This window comes from Monodon monoceros, unplaced genomic scaffold (genome assembly GCF_005190385.1).
Source record: "Monodon monoceros isolate NGI ecotype Baffin Bay Population unplaced genomic scaffold, NGI_Narwhal_1 Super_Scaffold_10, whole genome shotgun sequence".
Classification (NCBI taxonomy): Eukaryota; Metazoa; Chordata; class Mammalia; order Artiodactyla; family Monodontidae; genus Monodon; species Monodon monoceros.
Window position 1 is genome coordinate 3423531 of NW_021703766.1, and position 24908 is coordinate 3448438.

The following is a 24908-nucleotide window of genomic DNA, read 5'->3' on the forward strand; positions in this document are numbered from 1 at the left end:
TGGGGCCAGCTGCACGTCCCTCGGGGTTTGCAGTGGCCAAGCACGAGATTCCCAAGGTCACACCGGGCATGGCCAAGGTGAGCTGGGGACCTAAGTTGCAACCCCAGAACACGGCTGTCGGTGAGGCTCTCCCTGGACCTCTTAGGAAGGAAAGGAGCCGTAATACCCACAACACACACCCCTGCTCTGGGGAGGACGACGGAGTTTCTGGCAAGAGAGGGTCTGGAGGGACCTCCGTCTGGGAGTGGGGGCCGAACAGTCTCCCGGGGGTTTGCTGAAGAAAGCCGCTCAGAGGTCAGCCCTGGACTCCGCACACCCTGCTCCCCCATCACTGGGCGAACCCAGCCCAGGAATAAGGAGAGAGGGGTTTCTGCTGGCTTTTCAAAGGCAACCTCACCTCTAGACTCATTTTCTTTCAAAGTCTTTTTTCCTCCTGGATTCTGTAAAACCCACTGATTTTCAAATTCCAGTTACATCTGAGACCACGTCCCTTTAGATGTACCTTTCTCTCTCTGGAGTCCACATGACTCAAAACCATTTGGTAATATCGTGTATTAAGGACGCACCATAAAAATAAATTGCATTGTAAAAGGGGGCCTCTTAACAGACAACCCTGGCTCTGGGGTTAAATGTCTAATTTCATACCATTAACCACAGTGAGATGAGATACATCAAAGGGCACCTGGGATTCTGGACCTGCTCCCGCAGGACGCCAGCCTGGCACAGAGCGGGTTAAACAGGGCCCCAGAGTAAGAAACCTCTTCCAGGTAATGCTTCCTCATCGCTGCATTAGTACCAGAAAATTCCTCGCGACCAAATGCTCCTGAAGACAGCTGTCAGACACATTAGAAAACAGGAAGGAAAAAAAAAAAATCTACACACATACACAAAACGAGGCAACGTACCAAATGCCAAAATATCATGAAAATTCAAACAGCTACAACAAATATAACCACAAAAAGACTGGAATCCTAGAAAAGCAATCTCTGCAATTAAGCCGTTTTCTGCTATATACTGATAATCACCTAATTATATTATTAATGACAGTTCAACCTGCTTTGAAATAAAAGGGCATTCCTCCATACCAGGATGCCAGCTGTTAGTTACAGATGTCAAACATCTTTAAAGCATGTTTATTAAGGGGGAAAAAAAAACCCCATAAAATGAACACATCCATATTTCCCCCTCTCCGTGAAAAAAAAAAAAAATCACGGTTAGCCACATTGCCTTTGCGGTGCCCAAATGAAAACACGAAAATAAAATGGCAAAGTCCAAGTTGAAGGCAGAGGAAAGGGCAGGGAGAGCGCGGCTGAGTATCCCTCACCTGGGCCATGCATGAGCATCCACCCCACCAGGAGGGCTATAAGGAGGATCTGTATGTATTTTCCTTCCAGTGAAATAATCTCCGGAACCAGGATGCTGGTGCCGGATAACAGATCTCCTGGCCATCCCGCCAGAGCTGCCCCAGGAAACACACACTGTCAGATGCGTGGCGTTGGGAAGCGATCAGCTGCAGCTAAATCTGAAAGAACTCAGGTCACCCGAGGTCGCAGCCGCCCACCCACCCGCCCCGGACCCCGCAGACATATGCTTGGGCTTAGTCCCTGCCAGTATTTTTTCAGACTCTGTGCACCTTTGACATTCGGGAGCGCCAAGGTGCAATAAACATCCCCCTTTGTCTTCTGACAATAGGGAGCCCCGTTTGATTAACTGGAGCGAAAGAGCTGGGAGGGGGAGAGGGGACACGGGGAGTAGCCACAGGGCGAGGGGATTAACCTTTGCAGAAAGCGGCTGGCAGGGCAAGGTGGGGTGCTGGCAGCAGACAAGGCGGATAAATTGAAAGCAGGGGCGGCGGGGGGTGGTGCTGGGGGTTACAGCCGCCCCCCTCCCCCCGCCCCAGGAGAGCAGATACTGATAACCCTGTCGGGCTTCCTCCAGGGGCCCCGGGGTCTCCAGGGTGGCAGGGACAAACATCAGGCTGCCTCCCGTCCCGTGCTGATGGGTGAGGACCACACCCGTAGGGGGCCTGCCCGAGGGGGCCTGCCATCTAGGAAGCCACCCAAATCCCAGCAGAGCTGCAAAAGGGACAGGCTGGCATTGTGCTTTCTGGAAAGTACATCTGCTGCATTTCCAAACCTGCTCCCCCCTGTGGGCTCTTAGCAGGGTGGCCCAGGAGCCCTTTAGAGGCAGGGTGGAGACCCCCAGAAAGGAACTGTGTGGTTTGGGGATGTATCCTGTGAGGTTGCTCTGGTGGCCTCCTGACCCCTGGGCCCTGTCAAGTGGAGGGAGGGGCAGCTTTGTGGAGGCCGGCTGCTGCTGACCTGCGGGGATTAAGCCTCGGGTTTTAATGGGATAGAAGAGGTTATGTCAGAGGGCGGGAGAGGATTTCAGAGATGCTGAAAGGCACAGACTGGTGTCAGGAGGAGCCTTCCTAGCTCAGCTCGAACTTGCTGTGTGACCCCAGGCAAGTCACTTTCCCTCTCTGGGCTGCAGCTGAATAATGGACACTGGGATTTTCCCAGGCTGAATTCTCCCTGCAGAGCTGAGGAAACGCATTCTGGAGGGTCATTTATCCAGTTTACAACTTCCACGGCCGGCCCTCAATAGCTTCCTTTCTCTCCCACAAGAGCGCCAGGGCCAAGCCAGCTCTGCACCAGCTGGACGCCCTCCAAGAAAAATTCAGGCTCCTGGGGCCGCCTGTCAGAACCAGATGGGAGGTCCAGGTGCCCCACCCCTATGTAGGGGGAATGAGGCTCCCCAAACCAGTCCTCCAGAAGGTGAGCTCCTGGGACATCCTGATTCTGCCCCGGCCAAGAAGGTAACACTGCGTCCACCCAAGTTCTCCCGAAAATCCCCACCCAGAGGAGGGCGGCAGAGGTTACGTACATGTCCCAGCCTTCACCCCTTTTTCTATGGAATTCAGCTTTGGAGAAATTTCTCTCAAATTCGTAGGAAGTTCCCCAGAAACACATGAAGGACACTCACTCACGAGTCCATTCTGAGCACTGATGGCCAGAGGAGGGGAAATGCTTCCTGGGCAGAGGCTGGCGAGGGCAAGGGTGCTATTGGCCACCTGCTGTGGCCTCACCTGCTGGGTGGCCCTGGTGTTACTATTAATAGGAGCAATGAAAGCCATCATTTAGCTTCTGAGAGTTTCCAGTGAAGATGTATCACTTGATACGGAAAAACTGCACCTCCACGGCGCTGCTCCATTTCACAGCAGTGAAACTGAGGCTCGGGCAAACAGTCTTACAGCTCAGCTCCTCAAAAGCCTACATGTAGAGCCACCATGCGATCCTGCAATTCCACTCCAGGGTACACACTCAAGAGAAATAAAAACATATGTCCACACAAAACTTGTACACAGACATGCACAGCAGTGTAATTCACAACAGCCAAGAAGTGGAAACAGCCCAAACTTCCATCAGTGGATGAATGGATAAACCAAATGTGTTCCATCCATACGATGGAATGGTATTTGTTCGTAAAAAGGAATGAAGTTCTGACACCTGCAGTGACATGGACGAACCTTGAGGACATAATGCTAAATGAAATCAGACCCAGAAGGATAAATACCGTATGGTTCCACGCCTATGAACTGTCCAGAACAGGCAAGTCCATGGAGATGGAAAGCAGCGGCTGTCCAGGGCTTGGGTGATGGGGTAAAATGGCGAGTGGCTGCTAATGGGTTTCTTTTGGGGTGAAAAACGTTCTAGAGCTAGATTGCTGGTGGTTGCAACACTTCATATTAAACAATCATCAAAGTGCATACTTTAAATCATTGTATGTGAATTATGTCTCAATAATTCAAAAAACCAGCTGAAACCCTGAGACGTGCAAGGTGGCAAGGCCTGGGAGGCGATCCCCAGGAGGGGCAGAACTCCCCGTGGGGCTCCTGACTCTACATTATGTAAAGTTTGTGCCATGATCCTGGAGACGGAGGGTAACTGAGGGGCTGGAAAACGGGGCGGGGGGGTCATTACTGCCTCTGGAATCAGAATGTCAGGGTTCATACCCTGGCTCCTCCACTTACTGGCTGTGTGACCTTGGGCAAGTCACTTAACCTCTCTGTGCTTCAGTTTCCACCTCTGTATATGCGGCTGGTGATAACAGGGAATGTGAAGGTTGGATGAACCAACGCATGGGAAGCCCCTTTAACCCCTCGCCTGGGGCTTCAGGCAGCCCCCTAACCAGAGCCCGTTGTGTCCCGGGAGCCCAACACTCACACAGTCAAACCCTCCTCTTCCCAGCCCAGGTTTCCCTGACGTCCAGCCTTCGTGTGTGATCCCCCTCATGAGGACTGCCCTGATGGCACAGACGTCAGGAGGCCCCCTGGAGGCTCAGGTGTCCTTTCCAGGGATCTTCTCTAGCACTTGGAAGAAGTCACTGAGGTCCCGTGGCCACGGGGACTCCTAGGTTTGGGAGAGGCCCTCGAAACCGAGGGAGGAGAGCTGTGTTCCGGAACAGCCTCTTTCAGGTTCGTGCTGCTCTGTACTTCTGGAGCCCCCTGGGTGTGTTGAGGACAGACTGAAGTGTGTGTGCACACAGGAGAGAGTGAATCCATTTGGAGACCTATTTTTTTTTTTTTTTTTTTGGTCCACAAGGCCTGTAGGATCTTAGTTCCCCGACCAGGGAGTGAACCCGGGCCCTGGCAGTGAAAGCGCCGAGTCCTTAACCACTGGACAGCCAGGGAATTCCTGAGACCTTCTAGAGAGACATACCCCCGCAGGACATGATGCGCATGTGCACATGAGTGGACAGGCACATAACAAATCACTAGAACTGTTGCCCTCCGGGGCCCACCTGGCCCCAAAGCCAATGCCACTTGACAATGAAATCACTCCTCCCTTCATCAAACTGTCACTTGGTGGTTTCGGGCCCCTACCTCCAACCCAGCTCACTTCCCCATTTCACTGACGGGCGCTGACACCATCTCTCCAGCTCCTAACACGTGTCCCCCACTTCCACCCCCTCCCTGGCCCTCGTCACCCACACGTGACGCTGCTAGCCTGACCTCCGTAATGGCTCTGGCCCCCGCCTCCCCGACTTGGGCTCTCGTTACCTCTGAGCTGTCCTTCCTGTGTTTAATGTTACAGGTAGGTCAATCCCCGTCCAGGGGTTCCCCGTGGCCCCTGACACAGTGAAGAGCACCCCCAGGGTCCTGAGAGCCTCCCTGCACAGACTCAAAGGCTGTCCCAGGGCCCTGCTGGCTTCCCCTGGCCCCTGCCCGAGGTCACAAGCCAGGCCTGTCCAATGGAAGTTTCCATGATGATGGAAACATTCTCTTCCTGCACCGTCCAGTACTGTGGCCATCAGCCCCATGTGGCGACTGAGCACTTGAAGTGGGGCCAGTGTGACTGAGGAATGGAAGTTTTGATTTTGTTTCATTTTATTTATTTATTTTAATTTTAATTTTTGGCTGCGTTGGGTGTCTGCTGCTGCGAGCGGGCTTTGTCTAGTTGTGGCGAGCGGGGGCTACTCTTTGTTGCGGTGCACGAGCTTCTCACTGCGGTGGCTTCTCTTGTTGTAGAGCAGGTGCTGTAGGTGCACGGGCTTCAGTAGGTGTGGCACGCAGGCTCAGCAGCTGTGGCTCGCGCGCTCTAGAGCGCAGGCTCGGTAGCTGTGGCGCACGGGCTTAGCTGCTCCACGGCACGTGGGATCTTCCCGGACCTGGGATAGAACCCGTGTCCCCTGCATTGGCAGGTGGATTCTTAACCACTGTGCAACCAGGGAAGTCCCTTGGTTTTGTTTCATTTTAATCCACTTAATTTTACGTTTTACGTTTCGATGGTCACATGTGGCTAGGCCTGGCCCCTCGCTACTCCAAGCGTGCCCTATGGATCAGCCACATCGATGCAACCTGGGCCTGGGGAGGATGCAGATGACCTCAGAGCCTGGAGGGAGGGAAAGTCCCCATCTGGTTTGTCAGGCACCACCCTGACCCACTTGAATCAGAACCTGCCCCTTAAGATCCCAGGTCACTTGAGGGCACATTAGAGTTTGTCTCCTCCCTTCACACCTCCCCCATCTTCCCCTTTCAAAACCCACTAAGTCTTCAGAATCTTGTTTCCGACACCACCTCCTCCAGGAAGCCCTCTCATATTGCTCCAGCCGATTGGGAACTCTCTGTCCTCTGAGCCCCTGGAGTCCTCTGCATCCTTCCAAGGCCCCAAAGCTTGCCGTCCACGTGGGGCTTAGCCCCTCCCCTGCTCAGGTGGCCAGGAGGGCCTCAAAGGCATGACCTGTGACTTACTTTCCATTCTCCCCTCAGCCCCAGGCCTGGCACCCAGCAAGTTGCTCGACAACTGCCCCGGCAGTTGCAGCTGCAAGAAGCCAACGTCTTTCCAAACCAGGGCAAGGAGGACAAAGTTGGTTGCGGGCTATTTGCTTTATTATTCCTTCCACTGGGCTCGCCCCACCGGTCTGACCCACGCTGCCTCACTCTGAGCCCGAGCACCTGGGAGGTGACAGAGCCCTGAGTCAAAGGCATCAAAACCAGAATGAAAGGCCAGGCAGGTGGACTTATTGGTTTCAATAAGCCACATAAAACCTCACATGCTTTTCACGAACCACTCTACAGGCCAGGAGGAGTGCCGCAGCTTTGTCACGCAGCAGGTGTCAGGCCTCCAACAGCCCGCCTGCAGCCCACCTTCGGGACCCCGGAAGACCCTGAGCATCAAGGGCAGAGGCGGGTCAAGGGCAAGGTCTTTCCTCCCCCAACACGTTTCCTCTCACCTCCACACACTGGGCAGTGCCCCCCACACGGCCTGGGCTCTGAGGATCTCCCCTAACGCCAAAGCCTCGAAGGCCGACGCTGACCAAGGGCCAAGGCCATCCAGGACTCCCCCACCCTGGACAAGGCCCTGAGGACCAGTCTGTGTCCCTGGGACTCAGACAGGCGACATTTAATCCCATCTGGCAGCTCAGCCTGCCCCCGAGAGCCGTTTCTCTGAAGAGCTTGCTGAGAGGAGCCGCCGGTTCAACCCGGGAACCCAGGGCTGCAGGTCATATCTTGGCTCTAACCCCGGAAGCCGCCAGCAACCTCGCTTTTCTGTGTCCTCCTCTACCAGGCGGCGGGGCATCGAAACCCCCGCCTCCACGCCCGGGGCTCAGGCAGGAAGTGGCCTCAGCTCCACGCAGAGACGATCTCCAGGGGCTGAGATACAAACAGGCCTATCCAAGCTGAGGGCAGGTGCAAAGCCCCGAAGAGACCCACCCAAACCCACACAAGCCCAACGTGGCTCCAAGGCCCTCACCACAGCACGCTAGGGTGAGTGTGATCAGAAGTCCCGGGTTCCCAAGAAGCAGGGAAAACACACACTGACATGAGACTGCAGTCACCAGCAAAGGCCTGCTGTGCTCCCACACTGAGCTGGGGAGACCCGGGGGGCCTGCCCTGGACCTCCAATCCCAGCCGGAAACAAGACGGTAATGACAGTCACACTTAGCGAGAACACCGACAGCAGGTAAACATCTGTGGAAGGCCCACTACGCGCTGTGCTCCGTGCTGGCCACTTGAAGTGTACAAATCCTTTACTTCTCACAGCAAGCTCAGGAAGTATCATCCTCCACGTTTTACACTTGAGTAAACTGAGGCACAGGGCATCCAAGGAGCCCGCCCAAGATCTCACAAGGAATAAATGGCAGAGCCAGGGTTTGAACACTGACCACCTGGCTTCTGAGCCCATGAGCTCAACTGCTGGGCTATGCCCCCTCCTAAATAAAGAGGAGGTCGCTCCTACCATTACAACGTGGGGGCACAGAGGAAGGAGTGACCAGTCCTAATGGGGGAGCCCAGGACTTCTGAGCCCGGAAGTCTAGGCAGTGGAAAGAGCCTGGACAGAGCATGGCAGAGGGGTAGAGAAGGTCAGGCGAGACACACAGGCAGGGGGTTCACTGCCAAGGGCCTTGCCTCCCACGCCTCCCATGCTAGAAGGCTCTGTCAAGGAGGAGCAGACCCCCGCAGAACCAGCCTGGAAATGTTAATATACTACGCAGAGCAGTTCCAACGTGGCGGAGGCCTGTTACATTCCACCTTGCAGGTGGCCTCAAGACCACCATGATATTCCACCACCAAAGGGTGTCTGTCCATCAAGGGGATCTGATCTCCATGGGGTCCCCAGCACTGACTCCCAGGAGACCCTAAGAGAGAAGCAGAGGCAGAGCACTGCGGCCAGCTGGTTTCTTCCCGGCAGGCGTTAACCACCGTCAGTGACTCGATGATAGCGACAGAGTCACTGCTGTGAAACCCCAGGGGTCAGGGACCCTCCGACTGATGCTCCCCTCTCTCAAGCCGCTCCCAGCCCTGCTCTAGCTGCAACTATGCTAATATGAGATATCAGTTATCAGCCCCATCTATGGATGGAGAAACTGAGCGAGACAAAGGTGAACGCTTTCCCAGGAGCCTCCTCCCCAGGTACCTCGTCCGTCTCTGGGTCACGAGGCTGGCTGGCTGCCCTAGCCACTGACCAATATAGGATAAATATTCATGAGCCTGTCTGGTTCCACACTTTCATTTCTGGCCCAAATTCATCATTTACCACGGAGTTTCATAAAAATCAGACATAGCTCATTAGCAGCTCCCCAAAAGGTACACTAGGCTTCTCACTGATCCCGGTGAGGGGCTGGTTTTTCTTCTGTGACAAGTAACCAGGCCCTTATTTTGAGAAACAACCCTTATCTGTACAGGGATAGTGAACCCGAAACGGGAGGATACCGGCGGATCCGGCTGCCGTGGGAGACCACCTAGGCGTGAACCTCCCGGCTGCCCCACCAGAACACCAAGGCCTCTGCTTGAAGCCCCACCACATACAATTCAGGACGCTTAGGAAGTTGTCCCTGGAAAAGACAAGGCCACCACCTACCTGGACACAGAGCCGGCAGGTGAATGGAGTATGTGTTCCAAAGAGGCTCCACCACCTCCCACCCCCATGCTCTGCTAGCACCTTGCTATGCCCACATCGACAAGTGGGGCTTAACTCCCCTCCAATCGACCCCGGGCAGGCTCATCCCTCACTTGTAAGGAACAGAATGTGGCATAAGTGAAACTGTGTGACTTCTGAGGCTGGGTCCCAAAAGGCCATGCAGCTTCCCCCTTGTGAGCCGAGACGCCTGCCTTTGGAGCCCTGAGTCCCCACGTAGGAAGCACGGCTTCCCCGAGGCCACCATGATGTGAGAAAGCCCAAGCCGCGTGCAGGGGCCACACGGAGGTGCTGGGACTGAGAACCCCAGCTGCGGTCCTGGCCAGCAGCCAGCATCGCCTGCAGGACGAGAGAGTGGAACAAGCCCTCAGGTGATTCCCGAGCCTGGCCGCCAAACGGCCTCCAGCCTCCCAGTCTTCCTAGCAGAGGCCCCAGGCCTCGCGAAGCAGAGGCCGCCTGCACCCCATCACGCCCTTTCTGAAGGCCTGACCCACCGCACACGTGAGCATAATAAACGACATCGTATTATAACCGCGCACGTGCTTATGAAGGCCTCCTCCATCCCAGGGAGTCCATGTGGCCCCACCCAACCACGGGCCAGCATGCTGTCACGGTGAGCGCTGAAGTAGAGATGGGGTGAAGTCTGCCTGGGTGGGAGACTTCTCGAAAGAGCAGTGGTGGGGGGAGAGAGTGACATCTTGGCCCTGGGCCCTTAAGATCTAAGATAAAAGCTGACGACACTTGTGCCACTCATTCCCAGCGGGGGTGAGAAGCCCGTGTGCCACCCCCCTCCGCACGCAGCTGCCGGCCCTGCCTCACCTCACCCCATCCTTTCTCTAACTGCTCTCCGGCAGGCAGCCCCACCCGCCGGGCCCCTCCAGGGAGTTCAATTAAGACCCAGGCACTATCTCCTCCTCCCCTTCCTTTATGTTCCCTGCCAGCCCCCCTTTTCTCTTGTCAGATAATCACGGGAAACCAGCGAACGGTTGACACAGTTACCAAGACGACAGAAGTTAGGACTGGAGGAGCTCTGAAAGCTAATCCTAAATGAATTATAGGACAAGAGTGACAAGGGGGTGGAGACCAGTGTCGGGCAGCTTCAAAGAAGGCCCCAGTGTACGAGACGAGGTGCCGTCTGCCTCTGGCGTGGGCTCTGTCGCTGGCTTGAGGGTGACACTGGAGTCCTCTGGGGGTGGAGCGGTCGGAGAAGGAATTCATTAAAATGAAAGTCTCCACTGGAGATGGTCTGGCAACGCCACCCGCCACCCAGGAAGACCCAGGGTCCCGGGCTCACCCCATTTTCCTTTTCTGACATGGGGGGCAGTGGGAAAGGGGCCAGGACGATCTAATCAAGGCGATTCCATTTCTTCTTTACTTATTTAGAACTTACCATCTTGTGACCAGAGCGTCGTGCATGGCCCCAGCTGGCTGACAGCCATTTCAAGCCTGAGCAAAGGGGCCTGCCCAGCCCCAGGGGCCACGGGCAATGTGCTCCGTGCCCCGGCCACTGCCCCCCATCAAGCATGACTCATCCAGGTCCCTCGGGAAGGGCCTCCTTCCTCACATCGGTCCAGAATCCAAGACACAGGCAGAGCGGAGTCCAAACGTAAGCGCAGCTAACGGTTCCACAGTGCCTGGTCCGTGTCTCCACAGATTAACTCACCGAATGCTCACAACAACCCGAGGAGGCAGGCCCTACCGTTGGCCCCATTTAACAGATGGGGAAACTGAGGCCCAGAGAAGGTAAGTAACCTGCCCAGAGTCACACAGCCTGCCAGGAGCTGAGACAGGATCGACCCCAGTGCTCTCACCCCACAGTCTTTGTTCCAACCAGCACTGCAGCATCAGAAAAGTTCGCTGACCTTGAAGCCCGCCAGGCAGACCCCCGCAGGGGCACCCCTGGAACCTCAGCTTCTTGCTGCTACCCACCTGAGGGCAGGCCCTGAAACCCCACGCACCACTTTCTTCCTAGGAGGCCCTTCCTGATTACTCTAATCCCCTGCTCTTTCACTTGCCAAGGACTCCTATGTCAATTAAAACTCCATTCTCAAACTTCCTGGGGACCAGTTACCGCCAGCTTGTTTCCGCAGTCAAGCCGAAGTGTTAGACCAGTTCTCACCCCTGAGCGAGCACGAGAATCCCCTGGGGGGCTGAGAACACACAGATTGCCGGACCCCACCACAGACTTCCTGCCTCAGTAGGTCTTGGTGCGGGGGTGGGGGTTCCCGAGAATCTGCATCTTAGCAGCTCCAGCTGGTGCCAATGCTGCTGGCCCAGGAACCCCACTCTGAGAACCACCAGGGTGCTGGCCCACACTCAGAGCCCCCTGCCCTCTTCCTGCAGGACCCCATGGCTCTGAGGGGAGCCTCTGCTAATAGTCTGCCTCCACGATGGAGGCTGTCCGAGCCGCCTTCCTAAAGCAGATGGGACGAGGCACGCCGCCATCTGACCCACCCGTACCTCCAGATCACCCACCTCTCCCTGCCTGGTCCGGCCTGGTCCTTGGCGGTCACCTCCATGCTGGCCTCCCTCCTGCCCCCCAACCGCCCGGAATCTATCTCAGCCCAGCAGCCAGAAGGAGTGGCTGAAGTCACACTGCCCCCTCCTCTGCTCCCAGCTCTCCCAGCTCATCCCCCACCCCTCCTGCCCCTGCGGCCACACGGACACCCTTGAGGCCCCAGGACCTTTGCGCGTGTTTGACCCTCTGCCTGGGACTTTCCCCTCAGCCCTCTCCAGGGCTAACCCCTCTGTTTCTTCGGGTCTCTGGCCACCCCCACCCACACTCTGGCTACCCCATTCCCTTCTCCAGAGCCTGCACTGGGGGACGCAGTGCCATGGGCTCGTTGCTGGAACGGGTGCTCTAGGAGGGCACGGCTCCTGGGAGCTTCTCGGCCGTATTTCCGCGTGCCTGGGCCAGTGCCTGGCACGTCGTAAACACATGTGGAATAAACAGATGAACTTGGCTACTTTAAAGCCCTGGGTTCCCACCCACTTACAGCAGAATCAGGGTCACGTGTCACTGGCCTTATGCCATTCAAGACGCTCCAAATGTGGTTCCGATCCACCCAGTGGCTTCATTTCCCACCACGCTGCTTTATCCCTCCTCGCCAAGCTCTCCTCTCCCCCTAATATTTTCCTTTCTGCCCTTCCTGGGAGGCCCAGTGCGAAGGCCATCTTCCAGGGGCCTGGCCCAGCCCCCTGCGGGGACAGCGCTGCCTCCCACCAGCTGGGCCCTGCCTGCCCTGTCCGCATTCTCTGAGGGCAAGGGCTGGTCCTAGTGCCACTGCCTGGTCTCCAGAGTGGGGAGAGAGGCCCAAGGGCCCACTGGGCAGCCAGGGAGGCCTCTTCTGAGTGAGGCTCCATCCTGCCCACTCACTTTCTCCTTCTCATGCTTCAGGTCCAGGGCCCTCACAGTCTAGAAGGGGTCCTGCTGTCTAGACACTCTCTTTAAAGGATGTGCAGGCTTCAGAGCCCTGTCACCAGCAGGCACCTCTAAGAATCAGGGCAGGACTGGTGGCCTTTCCTTTCAAGTGCCCAGACTAGAAAGGCCAGCTCAAACTTCACCTCCTCTCTGTGGCCTCTCAGACGCTGACTCCACCCCTACTTCAAAACCAATCGGTGCTTCCTCTGCACTCCCAGAAATTTCTACACACGCTCCCGGGCACCAGCATTCTTTACCCTGTATTACTCAATCCACATCCCCCACTTCCACCAGGGCAGGGACGGCCCAGCACCCAGTTCTCAGCACACCTGGCATGAACTTAACATGCTGAATGTCTTAAGAGTGGCTTCCCTATTCTTGTTCATCCCCCCTCACTGTACTAGCCTCCTTTCACCCAGCCTCACCCCGCCTCTGCACACCTCACTTCCAAGGCCTGCCTCCAATGCCACCTCCTCCACGGAGGCTTCCTGGATTTCCTCCACCAGGGTGACAGATCCCGGGAGATTCCAGAGCACTCCGTCCTCACTCATCTTGCTCCCTATTCGTTCCTGAAGCAACTTGAGGATGAGACACAGACCTCCTTCGCTGCTCCTTCTGGGTCAACACAGGGCCCAGCACTTGCCCAGCTCAAACCGGTGATATTTAGGAGGGGACAGACTGGTTTTGTGCCCCAGGAGCACAGAACTAAGTGAAATGCACCTGTGTGTTCCCTGTAAAAAGCAACGTTCTAACAACCCACGGGTAGCATGGCAGGTGTGACCCTCAGAGACCACCAAATCGAGAGGAGGGAGGGGCTGGGCCATCTGACCTCTGAGGTCCCTTCCAAGCCCAATGTTCCATGACTTCCCAACCCCGCAGGCCATTAAGTAAGTGGCCAAATGCCCACTGGGCGGCAGTCCAGGCCTGGTCAGAGGGCGCTTCCTGTCTCTCTGCAGGGGGAGAGGGAGAAAGAAGGCCCTGATCCTTCAAGGTTGTGGGCTTCCACTGGGTGGGCTTGGGCTCTGGGGGCGAGACCTGGGCCCAGATTAATTCAAATTCGGCCAGCCCCCAACAAGCACTGCCCTCAGCTCTAATCCAGGCTGAGGGCAACCATCAACCCGAAGCTGTGGAAGGCCTGGCATCGGTGGGAACAAGCCGGAAAAATGCGTTTTCCCCTAAAGACTTGTAAAAAAAAATGCTCACTGATTTTTTTCCCTTTTACCCCAAGCTTTTATAGCTCTAAATATGCCACACTTAGTAATTTTACGAGCAAACGAAGCTATACATCACACGGTTTTATGTTCCTAAATTAACAAAAGGACTTTAAATCTATATGGAGCTCTTAAAAAAAATAAATGCACTGCATCTCTTTTTACTCCCTCACCCCCAAATTCCCTCTTCCTAATACACTGCCCCCCACCTGCCCGAGTGGCTTCAAAATTTCTGATTGTGTAGCTAGACCAGCAAGGAGAGACAATTCCAGATATGAATGTAGAACTGCTCTGTTGAGGGACCCTGTAAGAGGTGAGGCCACTGTCCTTTGGGAAAGGGTCACTTTAGGGGTTATTAAAGCCTGATTTTTTTTTTTCCTGCAACGTACAGTATGATAGGACATTCCCTAGTAGATGAAGAGGCCACATCTACCAACCCAATCTCACCAAAAATCTAAGAATTAGAAATCAACAGGTCCAGGCCTTCCCTGGTGGTGCAGTGGTTAAGAATCCGCCTGCCAGTGCAGGGGACATGGGTTCGAGCCCTGGTCCAGGAAGATCCCACATGCCACGGGACAACTAAGCCCGTGCGCCACAACTACTGAGCCTGGGCCCTAGAGCCTGCGAGCTGCAACTACTGAGCCCACGTGCTACAACTACTGAAGCCCACACGCCTAGAGCCCGTGCTCCACGACAAGAGAAGCCACCACAATGAGAAGCCTGCACACCGCAACGAAGAGGAGCCCCCGCTCGCCACAACTAGAGAAAGCCCGCATGCAGCAACGAAGACCCAACACAGCCAAAGATAAATAAATAAATAAATTTATATAAATAAATAAGTAAATAAAAAAGAAATCAACAGGTCCCTCAAGGTCTTCCGATGTCCGTGTTCTTAGCTGCCAAGCGTGGGGTAGACCAGATGACCAGAGGGGCCCATCTGTACTTGACCTTGGAGAGAGAGAAGCACAGTGGGGCTGCTCCATTCACACATGTCCATGTCCAAGTGATATGGAGCCCTGGACTTGGAACAGAAGCCCAGGTCCAGACACTTCATCCCACTGCTGGCTCTGTCCCTGGGAGCTGGGTGGCCCTGGCCAGCTGCCCTCCAACCCTCCACTTCCTCCTGCACAGAAGGAAGCAAATCATCCCTGCCCCTGCCCCATTCTAGGGCAGGAATCCAGGTATCGTAATGAGTGCTCCGAGAGCATAAAAGAAACTTCTCCTGACTCCAAGAGTCAAGAAGAAGCAGGAGAGTTTCCAGTGGGGCCATATCAGATTCCCACCCATGGAGTAAAAACAACACATTTAAGGCAAGAAAAAAATCTTAATGAGAACCAAATTGAGCAGGGGGGTGGGAACCAGACCAGGCCCCTTGGTGAAGGGCTGGGCCGCAGCTGGGACAGAAGGGCCCCTGGCTTTCCCACCCTGACAGATGGAAACGTGGCGGCCCCTCCCCCTTTCTCAGGGGTATCGGAAGATTAATTAGTGATTGCCTGGAAAGTGCAAGACGGGAGCCGAAATGCTTGTCCCTGCTGAGTTTCTGAGCTGTAAATAAGGAGCTTTCTCAATCACAACTGAAACGGCAGTGCTGTCCTTTTATCTGAGTCAGATTCCATTAGGCCCAACCTGCCCCGAGAACAGGCTTTGGGTGGTTCCGGAGCCCCCCCCCACAGCCGTGAGTTTGCTCATGACCCAGCAGCTTCCCACAATGAACCAGAGCTGGGCATGAGCTCGGTCACAGCTGGTAACTGCAGACAACCCACCCCCCTCCCAGCTTCAGCTCCTGAGGGGGCACCCCGGGATCGGGCAGCTGGAGGTCCACGGCTCTGGCCTGCCCTCACCTCCAGCTGCCTCCCCCAGACCAGGTGGGCCTGAGCACAGATCCACACACGGCCACACCCTGGGGCTTTCTGGAAGCAGCCTAGGGGGTGAAAAAGAAAATCTAGGCAACTCCCCACCAGCCATTTGGGCCTAGGTTTACTTCTCCCGGGCAACACCAGATCCCAATAGGGGAAGCCCATCTCTTGCAAGCCTGTCAAAGGATGCGAAGAGAGGGGCCCAGGCCAGCTGACCCTCGGGGAAGAGAGGCAGCTGGGGGAAGAGAAAATGTTCTGGGGAGACCTGGATTCTCTGGGAGCAGCCTCCAGCAGGCTATGTGGCTTTGGGCCAAGCCCCAGCCCTCTCTGGGCCTCAGTTTCCTCACTGGAGAATCTGGAGTGTCCTTCCAAGCAGTGGACAGTAAATCCCCAGGGGAAGCCAGGGTCACCCAGAGTTCAGCATGGGGCCGGGGTGGGGTCAGCTGACAGCTGAGGAGTCCTCCCTCCGTGAACTCCAGGAACAAGATAAGGGGGCCAGCAGGGCGCCACCGCCAACACCAACGGCCAATTCCCTCCCTCACTCCCTCCCTCACTCGTTCAACAAATATTTATTAAGCAGGGACTCTGGAGCCAGACTGCCCGGGGTCAAAGCCCGGCTGCACCATTTACTGCCTGTGCGGCCTCAACCTCTCTGTGCCTCGGTTTCTTTAGGTGGCAAATGGGATTACATTAACATCATGTCTGCTACGGAATGGGCACCACAGAAGGACTGCCTGCTGCCACCTCTTCCTCATTATTTTTATCATTATTTTTATTACTGGTCTGGCACTGAGTCAGGCAGGAAAGCAACACACAGTCCCCACCTGCGTGGAGCTCACAGTCTGGTGGAATTCAGGAAAGGGAGTAGCTGGGCGCAGGTGTGCGCAGAAGGGAGTTTTGAGAAGAGGCATGCGAGACCCCCCGACCACTACCCACCAGTCCCCAGCTCTCTGTGCCGCCTTCTCCTGACACAGAAAGCATCCCCACCAGTGAATGAGCACCAGAGGCCAGACACCGTGTCATGGGGCGCGAGGGGCCTGGTCCAAAGACCTGAGTTCAAGTCCAGCTCAACTGCTAAGAAGCCCTGTGATCTTCTGCAAATAATTCCACCTTAATAGTAATTATTACGATTACTATAGCTGTCCCTTGCTAAGTGTTAACGTCATCCCAGGCATGGTCCTCAGTACCCTGCAAGGATTCACTCGTTTAATCCCTTACACCAGATGTCAGCACACCTCCCTGTAAAGGGCCAGATAATGAATCTTAGGCTTGGCCGTCCTTGTCACACCGACTTGTTGGAGCTCTAGCTCGAAAGCTGCCACAGATAACATATCAAGGAACGGGCGTGGCCACGTGCCAAGAAAACTTTATTCACCTAGTCAAGCAGCGGGCCGCAGAGGGCCAGCACCTGCCTTACGCTCATGCTGAGGTAGACCCTATTATGGATCCTATTTCACAAATGGGAAAACTGAGGCCCAGAGAGCTCAAGCCACCTGCCCCAGGTCACGGCTCCGGAGAGGCAGAGCAGGACTTCAAACCTCCACTGCCTGGCCTCAGTCCCGTCACACAGGAGGAGTGGTGCCTGATGCCAGCCTGACTGTGAATGAACTGCCCCCCCCCCCGCCCCTGCCCCCGCCCCCGCCCGGGAACGGCTGGACGGGCAGGTTCTGGGCCCTGGCTCTCTGCACTTACAGACACTGTGACAGGATCCGGCTGTGGGGACACAACGGGGTCCCAGAAACTGAAGAGCACCTACGTGTCAGGCCTCTAAGGCGACGGAGTCACAGCATGCCGGGCTGGCCGCATCCAGGCCCCTCCGTCCTGGGCCAGTGTGGTGGGCAGTGGGCAGCTTCACGTCCCAGCTCTACCACTTCCCAGCTGGGCAAACTGCTAGCTCCCCTGGGCCTCACTTTCCTCCTCCGTGAAATGGGCAGACACCAGCACTTAGCTCAGGGGTGGGAATGGGGTTTACAGGACCGATTCCCAGAAGGCACTTGCAAGGGAGCCTGAGGGTGATCACAGAACCGGGTCATTCCTTTTACAATTCCACCTTCTACTCTAACATGAGTTGACTGAAGCCCAGGGAAGCAAAGCCACTGGACCACGGCTCTTCTTTCTACACTATTATAGCAAAATTATAAAATACAAACCCTAGTTGGGCAATTGAAAAAAAGAAAACTCTAGTGGAGGACAAATCTGCCTCCACAGACCCAGAGGACGTGCGCACTGACCTCCCCAGGGTCCCGACCAGCAGCCCTCACCTCTGCGGATCAGGGCTTCTTCACATCAGCCAGGACTGATTTTCCTTAATTGCTCTGCATTTCCTAAACTGACACTGCCTCCTTTTCTCTGGGAGGCTCCCAGTGTAAAAAGACAATCGGTTACCTGATGAATAAATGTGCACCAGCAGTCACCCAGTGGCAGGTAAAGTGGGGTGGAGATTACAAACACCTGTGCTTTTAAGCGCTCCGTACTTAAGAAGATCCGTTCTTGCCACAATCATGTAGTGAGTGTCTATAAGACAAGGTGCAGCTCTGAGGGCGGCGCTGCAGGTACAAAGCGGGGGTGGAGAGGCCACCAGGAGCCGCCAGCCAGAGCAGGAACGCTGGGCCAGAGCTTGGGTTTAAAGGGCCCTGGCACCAGCTCTCAGCCACCCGGGGTCTACCTATGGGGGGAGCCGGCTCTCAGCCTGAGCACTTGGCCCTGCACCCTTTTGTCAATTGGGGATTCCGGCTTTAATGTGGAACGGACCCGCCCAGTGTATGCAGTGCAGAGGGAAGAGACGTGCCAGCTTTGCATTTCGGGCAGTGAAGGAAAAAGAGATCAAGAATACAGAGATACAAGATAAAGAGATCAAGCGCCGACCCTGAGAAATACTCTTCCTGTGAAAGTGGTGGAGACACCAAGCAAGAGACATAGAATTTGTCAGTTCCTGGGAAGGGCTGGGGACCCAAAACAGCCACAAAGAAACTCAACGAGAGCAAATGGACAGATTTCCCACAGAATGGAGAAGTCCTTTCCACTTTTCCCCCCTTCTAGCCTCCCTCTATGCTATCAACTTGGTGAAAACGTTTGCCCTGGTTTCAGGGTCAGTGAGGGTCAGATCTAGCAGAGCTGGGTCCTCCCCGGGCCCATTCCCTCCCCCATGCTCCTCCCCAGGGGATCCAGGACAGCTGTGGGAGGCTCAGACAAAATGACAGGGGCTTCTGAACACAGAGGGAAAAAAACTCAAAACCCAACGCCCGGCCACGTGCACCTTTTGCCAGCCAAACATTAAACCTCCTCTGGCGGCCTCCTATGCAGAATTTTAAAAGCCCCAACATAAGACCAGAAACTTCCCCTCTCCTCTCTAAAGCGCCCCAACGTCCCCCCAAACCCCCCAGTCAATGGACGCCCCAACTTCCATAGGAACTGTGCGTCAACGCCCAGGGAAGATAAAACTCTGAAAGGAAGGAAAGGGAAATAAAAACAGCTCATTCCTAGATCAAGCGGTCACACCAGCCTTCCTGACCTGCGGGTCACGTGGCCCACCGGGGGTTAGGCCTGCTGAGTTACTCCTGACCCGAGGGGGCTCTGGAAGGCGGTGACAGCGCGCCAGCCAGGAGGGCCCCAGGGATCACCAAGGCTCCCACCTCCCTCACCAGGAATCCTGGCTCGCCTGCTTCCCTTTAGCCTACACGTAATTATTTTTAAGGTTTCAAAGTGCAAATAAGGTCAACACAAGAGGGGCCTCCCAAACCTCCCGCTGTCACCCCCCTCCCCTTTGGGCTGCAAGCGCGACTTGCCCCGAAACAGAAAGTTACAGGGCAGGCAGCTGTCAGCGCGCAGGAAGGTTAGGGAAACAGGAAGCCACGCCAACCACCCTCCAGAGCTTCCCCCGGCCCCCTCCTCCGACCTCCGCAGGCACAAAACCTTCCAGGGAATCCCAGGCAGGAAGGGGGGCGGGGGGCGTGCGCGCCACGCTCGCGCGGAGACCGCGCAAGGGGCTGGCTGGAGGGAGAGGAAAATAATCCCGGGGACTGGGGGCGGGGGGGCGCATGCTACCCGATCAGGGCGGCCTGCGGGAAAGTAACTTCACACCCGGTGCTTAATTCACCTTGGAAGGCTCGACTCCCCCGGCCGCTCGCTGCGCCGCCGCCCCGGAGCCGGCTCCGGGCAGGCAGACAAAAGGAGCGAGACGCGCAACCCCCGGCGGCGGCGCAGCGGGGGCGGCGGGCCGGGTGGGCGCTCCCCGCCGCACGTAGCGCACACACCGCCGGCTGGACCGCAGCGGGAGCGGCCGAGGCCGCGCGCGCCCGCCGGTCTGCTGGGGGCTCGGCGGACCCACCGCCCCGACCCAGGCCGGGGTGGGGGGAGGGGTCTGGAGGGGTAAGTTAGGTTGGGGATCCGGGGCGCGCCGGCGCCGCGCGGGACCCAGGGAGGCGCACAGAGCTCGCTTACCTGGTAAGTAATACAGAGGCGGCTTCAATCCAAACATGATTCAGATTAGAATTCCATAGTGGCCAGAGAGGGATGAAGAAGGGAAAAAAATATATTAAAACCCAGCGAGGAGACAAAAAGCGCCGTCCGAGCCACGGCGCTCAAAAATGCCCAAAACAATAAAATAAAGGCAGAAGAGCGATCCGGACAGCGACGGAAAAAAAAAAAAAAATCAGTTTTTTTTTTTTTTTTTTTTCCTCCCTAAAATGATCAAAAGGCTCTCTCTCCGGCCAGCGCCCGGGCAGTTTCGGCCACCTTGGCCCTGGCAGATCCACAATGAGGTAATTGACGACCAAGGACGGGCCGGAGCCTCCACGGCTGCCCGGTGTCTTCGCCGCGTGTGTATTTTCTGCCTTTTGGACTTGAGATGCAAATAAAAAAAGGAGGGGGGCGCACGGCGGAGGGAAGCAGGCGGGAGAGCGGAGAGGAGCGCGAGAAAAATAAAGGGGGGAGGTGAGGGTGAGGAAATTGGGGGGTTAAGATCTTCAGGGATTACTCATATGAAAGAAAAAAAGATAGAGAAAAAAGCAGCCCCCAAGACGTGCGAGTAGCAATCTCTCCTCCATTCAGCCATTTGAATGTCAAGGGCGAGGGTCAAGAGACCTGTTTCCAACAGGGTTTCACGTTCAGAACCAGAAGGAAGAGGGAAGGGGGGTCGGCGGGAGGGGGTATCTCTTGTTGCCAAGGAGAAATCGGCTTTGTTTTCGTTTCCCCTTAGCTACTGGGTGAGGAGGGGGGGGGGGGGGGGGAGAAGAGGAGGGGGCGAGCGGGGAGGAGAGAGGAGAAAATTAATACCCAAACAGCCAAGAAGTACCGAGGGGGAGATTTCTTCTCGTAAATAAGAGGCAGCGATTGCAAACAAGTCCCGGGCAGGAGAAAGCAGGCCGGCTCCCCTCCCCCTCTCGCCACCAACCCCCCCCCCCCCTTTTTTTTTTTTTTTTTTTTTGGTTATCTCCCTGGCCCGGCGTCCCACCACTGACTCAGAGAGCAGGGGTGGGGGAAGGAGGAGAAAGAACTCGCGGGGGCTCAGGCGCCCGGGCAGAAGGAGCAGGAGAACGGGCAGGCGACAGCGCACGGCGGTGGAGAGCCCCTCGATCAATTTTCATGCAAGAATCATTATCGGTAAATTGGAAAGCTGGCTGCCTGACAGCAAATTTGTCTGCCCTAATGAAAGCGAAAGGGTAGGGGCGCAGCGGCTGGCGGCTGCAGGCGGCGGCGGCTCCTTCCGTCTCTACGCGGCATCTTCCAAGAGCTCCATGCTTCGCAGGGCGATAATAATAGTTTCACTTGCGAGCTTCCCCCCGCGCGGCTGCCGCGCCGGGCAGCATATCCACGCGGACCGGGATCGGGGCGCAGAGAGCTGGGTTCCCCTCTGCCAACGCGGGGAGAGTGATGCTGCTGGCGGCGGGGTGTTCCCCTCTGCCCCGAAGCGGGGGCCGTTTGCAAACTGTGGGCGGCTGCGGGCGCCGCCGGTCCCCCCCTCCGGCTGCCCAACTCCGCGCTCTGGCCGCCCGCCCGCCCGCCCCTCCTCCCTCCCTCCCCACCCACGTCTGACAGCTGCGGGAGCTGGGAGTTCACCCGCCGCCGGGGCCTGGGAGAAGGGTCCCCAAGCCGTGCTCCGGGAGCTCTGGCCCGCCTTTTGTGAAACCCACACGGGGCTGCAGAAACACAGCGGCCCGGCCCAGGGTGAGCTCCTAAGGCCAGCGGCTTCCTTCTCTCCTTTTCCTCTCACCCCCCAACCCTCAACAATCCCTGTCGCAAATGTAAACAAATGCTTGCTAGCACCTCGCACACTCTCCGCGAGCTGCGCAAGATCAGATCCGGCAAGGCATGCTTCCAGGCAAACAGACCTAATAAATGCTATTACTGGGATTCTGCAAGCCCCGGCTGCACCATAGTAACGACAGCCCTGGCTAATTTGGTTTAAGAAAACGACCAACTGCACAGGGTATGTGTGAGCGAGTGTGGAGCCTGTATCCCTCCTCCCCACCCGCCTCCCTTTCACACCAGCTCACGAAGGCCCCATGTGATAATTCCCCAAATCGAAGGGGGAAAAACCCTGCCGCCAAACCACATCCTGTGCGCTCGTTGTCCAGCCCAGCCCAGCGATTTTAAAGAGACAGGACCCATTTACCCACGCCCGCACACACTTCAACGCACGCTGCAAAGCTGCCTCTTGATGTGACAATTTCTTTTCAAGCCCTTTTACCTTATGAAGGGCCGGTCCCTCAGTGGCACGACCAACCGGAATCGCGACTTGGTAACACTAAGGGGTCACCTTTTGACCCCAGATACAATCACCTTGGTCTGTGGAACAGACCTGAGCCTGCAGGTACGCACCGCAGGTCACCGCGGCCACGACAGGCTTGGGTTCCCGCCAACGCTTTCCAGCCGCTGCGTAAATCAGGGGTCCCCAGAGGCAGCCCCGGGGGTCCCTACTAAACGCGGCGGCTTCGGGTGACAATTGCACTCCTGGAATATGATACTCTAGAGGACAACTCCCGAGGGCAAACTGGAGGAGGTGGGCGGACTCCGCGTGCCTTCCGACCCTCTCTGCCACTCACACCCCCCCCACGCCCACCCTGCAAGAATATCTTAAATGGGCTGGGCGGAGCGCTCGGAGCCAAGGGAGGGGTGGCGCTCCTCCCCGCAGCCACCAACGTCTGGGTGGGTGCAGCGCGCAGGCGGCTGCCTTCTCCGCCCGCTGGGCCGCCGGGGGTGCGAGGAGCATCTTTGAATCCCCCAGCCCCCGCGGCGCCCCCTCCCCGCGGGCGGCCGAGCGCGCGCGGGCACCCGGGAGGGCGCTGGGGCTGCTGACCCGGAGGAAACGGGCCGCTCGGGGCCGCCGGCGCCCGCCGCCAGCATCTGGCCGCTCCGCCCCGCGCTGACCCCGGAGGTCACGCCCGGCCCTCGGCGGCGGCGGCCCTTTGTTTCCGGGGCTGCGTGGCGGCGCGCTCAGCACTCCTCGCGCCTCCTCCTGCGCCCGCCGCCGCCTGCGGCCCTGCGAGGGAGACAACGGCCTGGCACGGCGGGGTCGGGGTCCAGCACCTGCCCGCCCGACCCCGGACCGGCGTCCGTTTCCCAGCCCGCCTTCGCCTCCCGCCCACATGTTTGATAATCTGCGGCCTTCTGGGAGTCGGGGGGGGGGCGGGGCACCAAGGCGCACAACGGACAGCCCGGGCGAGCTGCTGCCCACCCCCCTGACTCCTCATAAGCTCGGAAAATCTCTGATTCTACTTGGGGGAAGAGAGAACTATTTTTCAAAGATCCTAAACTACCAGTTTCTGTTGTCATTCTTTTATTGGTTTTTAATTCTCCGGGATTACACGAACAACAGTAGTAATTAATACTAAACCTTCCTCTACTGTATATGCTAATGGCAGAAGCCATAAAAATTAATTTGCAAACATGTCATTACACAATAGCTGTACAGGCAATAAACCTGTAATTATGGGCCAATCACAGGCAGGGTACAGAGGGAGGGATGCTCCCCCAATCTGCTGGGTGCCCCCCTTCCCCTGCTATAGTAGAGAAGATGATGCCAGAAAGAAGCTTGCCTGCTGGGAGCCACCTGTGGAGAATGCTCCCAGACTGGGGATGGCAGAAGGGGTCTTCAGTCTTGAGTTCTAATGGCTTGGCTTCTATACAAGGCCCCCTGGAGACAGCCACTGCAGGGGAGACTGAAACTGTGGGAGGAGAGGCACGGTGAAGCCCTGGAGAGCTCCCGGGCCTGGCTGGCTGGTGGTGGGCGAGCAGAAGAGGGGGCGGGGGCAGAGAGAACAGGGCTTCCCGGGCGGCGCAGTGGCTAAGAATCCGCCTGCCAGTACAGCGCGCACGAGTTCAAGCCCTGGTCCGGGAAGATCCCCGCATGCCACGAAGCAACTAAGCCCGCTAGCCACAACTACCGAAGCCCCCGCACCTAAAGCCCGTGCTCCACAACAAGAGGAGCCACGGCGATGAGAAGCCCTACGCTCACGGCAACTAGAGAGAGCCCACGCGCAACAAAGAAGACCCAACGCAGCCAAAAATAGATAAGATGAATTAATTTTTTAAAAAAAGGGAGAGAGGGAATAGGAGACCCCACACTGGCAGGCCAGCGCCCGCTTATCTTTGCTTCCCGGTCAAAAGGCAAACATCTCCCCCCCCAATAAGTAGTTGAAGGCCTGCATCAAATTATCTCAAAATGCTCAGGCCAAGCCCTAATTGCTTTTAGCCACTCCCTGGGGCAGGAGGTGAGCTGTGAGATTCTAGCGATACCCTAAGTCTCCTTTGGCCCTGCGTCTGGGTGGCTCAGAGTAGGTTATTGACATTTCCTGGTGACAGGGACGTTTATAACGGAGGAAAATATGAAATATAAAGCACCCCCGCCATGCCAAGCAGCCTGCTTAACGGGCTGCCTCTCCACTGAAAGGCTCGGTTGTTTGCCATAACGTGGCTGAACGGGGAGCTGGAAGGATTTTTCCTTTCCCACCGGCCCTTGTGGCTTGGCTGTCATTTTTGGAACCCATCACTAAGGCCATTCATTTCCAGGGGACTCACCCCTCCTCGGACGGTGCCTATGGCCTGGCTAGAGGCGGAGGGGCAGCCAGTCTGGGCCACACGTGGACCAGCTGCCAGGTGCCCAAGGTGAGAAGGACAGCACTCTTCTGGGGATTTCAGTTCAGCGGGATTATCTGCAAGGACGGGTTACCTCTCTCCATCCCCGTTTCTCTCCCAGAGCCTGGTCACGGCAATACCCTCCTGCTCTCCCAGCTCACACCTCTGGGGAGGAGTCGGGCGTTTATAGAAAGAAGGCAGCAATCGGTGCGGGCTGAGCCTCCAGTGTCCCTTTTTACAGTTGGGGCCACTGAAGGGCAAACTCATCCCCAGCTCCCTGAGAGACCCCTGCCCATGCTGCCAGCCAACCCAGGGTGAGAGGGAAGCTCTGGGCATGTCCTGGGCCCAGTGGAAAGAAAAGGAAAGAAAAGCGCTTCATCTCTCAATGGGGAAACAAGCTGGGGGCTGGCTGCTTCTTGGAAGC

At 56.7% G+C, this 24908-nt stretch overlaps 1 protein-coding gene across 4 annotated transcripts in view; it reads right to left on the reverse strand.

Moving 5' to 3' along the window:
- Positions 1–24908, reverse strand: part of GSE1 (Gse1 coiled-coil protein) — a 412450-nt gene that overhangs the window by 85063 nt on the left and 302479 nt on the right. For 2 of the 4 annotated variants that reach the window (XM_029211842.1, XM_029211798.1), the window contains exon 1: positions 19850–20613. The exons of the other annotated variants lie outside the window; for them this stretch is intronic. In XM_029211842.1, the coding sequence (XP_029067675.1) occupies positions 19850–19886 (37 nt within the window). In that variant the 5' untranslated portion in view covers positions 19887–20613. Of the gene's footprint in view, positions 1–19849; positions 20614–24908 lie in introns of those variants that run through there. 4 annotated transcript variants of the gene reach the window in all.